Genomic DNA, 5,244 nt, shown 5'->3' with positions numbered 1-5,244 from the left:
GTGAACCAGTTTCTCACTGAGTCTTCATAGTACAACCGTCACATGATCTCTCTGGTGTGAAACCTGTTAGTTTTCGTCATTAACCAACGTGAGATGACCAACCAACAATAAATTATAACATGGTTCACAAACAACAAGCACGTTGAAATACAATATATTTGACGAGGCTGCTCATTAGCTCTAATTAGCCTCCTCCTCTCAGTCAGTTAAATCAGTGTCCAGTCTGTCAGTGTTTGATCAGAACCTCCGATTCACACAGCTGGCTGCTGCTGCTGCCACCTTCATCTACCACCTTACATCCAACAGCTAATGCATGTCCGAGACAGGAGCCTTTCACATGTTCGTGATGATGCTCATTTTTTACTAAAGGACACAACGCCTCCTCAAGTCTTGCATCTGTAATGAGCCGTGTGCAGGATGGCTCTAAATTAAAATCACGTCTCTTAATATCAAACACTAAAAAAACACGCTGTGTGTGAAGTTTGAAAAACACCACCAATAGAGGCTGACACGTTTTCAATGTGTTTCCTGAAAGGGAGGAACATACCGACGCTGTACGCAGGACAGAGACTCAGGGGAAGAATTTGGAGCTGAGGTTGCATGCTAACCTTTGTCTGAACTGTTTTCTCTGATAACTCATGAACCAGACGTTAGCAGGTTTTTACCAGCAGCTGAAATGAGCCACAGAGCGCGTCCTCCTCTCCACCACAAACACACAGGGGATTAAACCAGGAGAAACACTGAATAAAGCCAGTAACTTTTAAAGGAGCTATATTTACTTTTTGCTATTGCTAGCATGGCTAAAATTAGCATTAGCAGCTGTTTACTTATCAGTCTCTAGAAAGAAACGTGAGTCAAACATCAAACTGAATTCCTTTACTCACCAACAGCTGTCTCCAAGGTGGAAACAAACCCTTTTAGTTTTGCCTATCTATTTTCTATCCCTTCTTTTTTCTGACTGAAGTTTAGCATGCTAACCAGCTAGCGCCCGTGCTAGCTCACTGTAGCTTTCATTCTGCCCTGAAAAGACGTAGCTTGCTCAGACGAAAAACTAGAAAACTAGATTGAAAGTCAATGTGAGCCTTCTGTCAGACGAACACACTGACACATGATCATAGAGGATATGAATGTTCAATCAGCAGCGACCACTGAGACGTCACCATGATTAAAATCACAGATTTTCTCTGGTTTGAGCTGATGGGAAAACATTTGTTGATGATGTAAGAACACGATCAAACAACATATAGAACATAGACTTAAAGTTATAACGTGTAACTTTTCCTCATTAAAACGTCTAAAAACATCTAGACCTCTGTTCTATGTTCTCTATGTTCTATATGTTCTATGTTCTCTATGTTCTATATGTTCTATGTTCTCTATGTTCTATATGTTGTTGAGTCGTGTTCTTACATCATCACAAATGTTTCCATCAGACTCAAACCAGAGAAATCTGTGATTTTAATCATGGTGACGTCTCAGTGGTCGCCTGCTGATGACATCATATCCTCTATGATCATGTGTCAGTGTGTTCGTCTGACAGAAGCTCAACATTGACTTTCATCTAGTTTTCTAGTTTTCGTCTGAGCAGCTACGTCTTCAGGGCAGAATGAAAGCTACAGTGAGCTAGCAACGGGCGCTAGCTGGTTAGCATGCTAACTTCAGTAGAAAAAAAGAAGGGATAGAAATAGAAGCAAAACTAAAGGGTTTGTTTCCACCTCTGGAGACAGCTGTTGGTGAGTAAAGGAATTCAGTTTGATGTTGAACTCACGTTTCTTCTAGACTGATAAGTAAACAGCTGCTAATGCTAATTTTAGCCATGTAGCAATAGCAAAAAGTAAATATAGCTCCTTTAAAAGTTAACTGCTTTATTCAGTGTTTCTCCTGGTTTAATCCCCTGGTGTGTTTGTGGTGGAGAGGAGGACGCCTCTGTGGCTCATTCAGCTGCTGGTAAAAACCTGCTGAACGTCTGGTTCATGAGTTATCAGAGAAACAGTCAGAACAAAGGTTAGCATCAACCTCAGCTCCAATTCTTCCCCTGAGTCTCTGTCCTGCGTACAGCGTCGGTAGTTCCTCCCCTTTCAGGAACACATTGAAACGTGTCACCTCTATTGGTTGTTTTTCAAACATCACACACAGCGTGTTTTTAGTGTTTGATAAGAGACGTGATTTATTGAGCCAGTCCTGCACACGGCTCATTACAGATGCAAGACTTGAGGAGGCGTTTGTGTCTTTAGTAAAAATGAGGCATCATCAGCGAACATGTGAAGGCTCCTGTCTGGACATGCATTAGCTCGTTGATGTAAGGTGTAGATGAAGGTGCAGCAGCAGCAGCAGCTGTGTGACGGAGGTTCTGATCAACACTGACAGACTGACACTGATTTAACTGACTGAGAGGAGGAGGCTAATTAGAGCTAATGAGCAGCCTCGTCAATATATTGTATTTCAAACGTGCTGTTGTTTGGTGACATGTTATAATTTAGTTGGTTGGATCATCTCCAGTTTGTTAATGAGAAACTACAGGTTCACACAGAGAGATCATGTGACCGTTTGTACTATTGAAGACTCAGTGAGAAACTGGTTCACACGTTTAAATGACACTCAAACCTTAGAAAACGTTGCTTCAACTTTATATTCATTTTATTTTATTTTATTTTTACTTCATCAGGTTTCCTGCGGCGGCGTCTGATCCCAGCTCCTCTGCCGGACCCCTCCTCCCTCTCCAGGAAGGTGGGGGGTCAGTGGGTGGACGTGCCCCCGCTGGGCGGCACCCTGAAGGAGCCCTTTGAGATAAAGGTGTACGAGATCGACGACGTGGAGCGCCTGCAGAGGGGGAGGGAGGTGGTAACGGGGTCAGAGGTGAGGCAGGCTCCCATCTGCTAACACTGGAAAAACACACACACACACACACACACACACACACACACACACACTGAAGAACAGGATAATGAGGAAGTGTCAATCAAAACACAAGAAGTCAGGAAGGATATCTGTCACTCTATAATGTAAATTTAATAACATGCAGCAGAGCAAGTACACCTGTACAGGTATAAAATGTCCTATACATATACATACTGTAGGTATATATATATATGTGTGTGTGTGTGTGTGTGTGTGTGTGTGTGTGTGTGTGTGTGTAGAGGAAGACGACGTGCAACTCGTCTTCATCACTTTCTCTCTGTTCTCTCTCAGCAGCCGTTCCATGACGTTGAAAAGGTGAGTTGTATATAAAACTACATTATTACCCATCAGCCCTCAGTGTTCAGTTCAGATCAGCTGACTCCATCAGGAGCTGCTGTATGGAGTCATAGCAGTGCCATAAAAAAGAATGAATCTGTGAAAGAATACGAAAATAAACAGAAAGAGAGACACATAAAGAATTAAAAAAAATAAAACTTTTACCTTTTGCTTTTCCTTGAAGGGCCAAGCTGTCAATCAATCAAGCAATGGGGCAGAAGTATTTTTTTCATATTCTTTTATTTATTTGTTCTTATATATCCACTTTTTTTTTAACTTATTTAATCTTTTATCTATTTCTGCTTTTATTTCCACATTAATGTTTTTATTCTTTTATAGATTTCTTCTTTTTTTTGGCACTGCTGTGACTCCATACTCAGTTCTGCTCTTCCTCTTCAGTTCTCTTCCTGAGCGTCTTTTAGCCCCGCCCCCCTGTAACAGAGTCTACATCTCAATAAGATTTATCCAAAACAAGAAACAATAAAATGTTCTAATGGATAAAAATGATCATGACGATAAGAATAGAGACGTTAAAGTCTGACGTCTGGATCTGAGTTTCTTCTTCCAGCACCTGTGTGGAGGTGAAGGAGGAGGTAAAGCTGGGAGGCGGAGCCAGCTCTCTGTCACCTGCTCACCCTCAGCTGTCCTTAATCCTCCGCTTTAAATCTACAGCCGGCAGATTAGCGCCCACGCTAATTTTATCTCCGGCAGGCTCCTAATTAAATCCAGCAGTGGATACAGATTAAAGTCTCAGAGCAGGTTAGCCCCCCCCCCCCCATCCCCGCCCCCCCTCACCTGTATAAGTAGGTGGACGTGTCACAGAGCCTCTGACTGGGTGTCTGGTCCTCAGGGTCTGCTCTACTTCAACGCCCGGCTCAGGATGCTGGAGAGGCGGCAGCAGCAGATCAGAGAGCTGAGGAGCAAACACGAGCGGCTGAAGGTGGAGCTGGAGGAGGCCAAGAGCCGGCTGATGCTCCGCCCGGACAGGTGGAGCGGAGAGTGTGAGTACTGACTCCATATGTTGTTATAATGATAAGATGAAACTTGTGACCTTTGACCTCAAGGAAGCAGAGCTGGAGCTTGTGCTTCCTGCTTCAGGAAGCTGTAGTTTCAGTGGATTTTCAGAGTAAAAGCTTGGCATGTGCTACATGCTACAGAGGTACTGCAGCTGGAGAGCTAAGGGCTAACATGCTAACATTATCAGGATGGTTTATTATTGGTTTGTTATTGGTTTGTTATCAGTTCATTGGTTTGTATTGGTTTTGTTTGTTGGGACCTTTGTTACCAGAGGCTCAGAGTCTCATCACCGTGGTGTGTACGTCATTGATTTGAACAGAGAAGAAGAAAACCATCAGGAGGTTCAGAAGGACTTTATAGTCTTTTACTCGCAGATTTGTTTCTTCTGTAGACCTGGTCCTCACGTCTCTTCCTCTCCGTGTCCTCCCTCCAGTTGACGTGGACCAGGGCCTGGACCGGGAGTCCCAGGAGTACCTGGAGGCTCTGGCTCAGGCCACGGCGGATCTGGAGTACTGCGTCAACCTTTGCAAGTCCCACGTCATGATGGAGACCTGCTTCGACATCGCCGTGACGACAGCCGCCGCCGTGCAGGGAGGTCAGCAGGAGGTGGAGGTGTGAGGGGAGAGAGCTGGAACCCCCCTCACTCTTGGGGGGGGGGGGTACTTTGTGAGGTTAATTAGACTGATGTAGACATGAACCACATGTTGATTTGATTCAGCGTGACATCACTTTCTGAGGATATCATCATCTCTCTCCCTCCACAATAAAAGTCCAGAGAAACAGAGTCTGCAGACGCTGACTGAGAGAAGTGACATTAAAATCACCACAGACACGAATCCAGAGTTCATGACTGACACTTTAATAAAACGCTTTGGCTCATGCTCAGTGACACTACGGAAGGTCATACTCACAAATATTTTAATCTTGTTATCTCGAGATAACGAGATTTCATCAGGAGAAAACGATTGTGTCTGAACCTCATACACTTGGTCG

General features: G+C 44.0%; 1 protein-coding gene across 1 annotated transcript in view; it reads left to right on the top strand.

Moving 5' to 3' along the window:
• LOC111231702 (kinesin-like protein KIF26A) overlaps window positions 1-4,869 on the top strand; it is a 39,853-nt gene extending 34,984 nt beyond the window's left edge. The window contains exons 17-19 of the mRNA XM_022758920.1: window positions 2,666-2,856; window positions 4,085-4,235; window positions 4,685-4,869. Of these exons, the coding sequence (XP_022614641.1) occupies window positions 2,666-2,856; window positions 4,085-4,235; window positions 4,685-4,869 (527 nt within the window). The remainder of the gene's footprint in view (window positions 1-2,665; window positions 2,857-4,084; window positions 4,236-4,684) is intronic.
• The last annotated feature ends 375 nt before the right edge of the window (window positions 4,870-5,244 follow it).

This window comes from Seriola dumerili, unplaced genomic scaffold (assembly GCF_002260705.1).
Source record: "Seriola dumerili isolate Sdu_G_001 unplaced genomic scaffold, Sdu_1.0 BDQW01000312.1, whole genome shotgun sequence".
Classification (NCBI taxonomy): Eukaryota; Metazoa; Chordata; class Actinopteri; order Carangiformes; family Carangidae; genus Seriola; species Seriola dumerili.
Note: the sequence above shows the minus strand (reverse complement) of the source record. Positions and strands in the feature narration are given on the sequence as shown.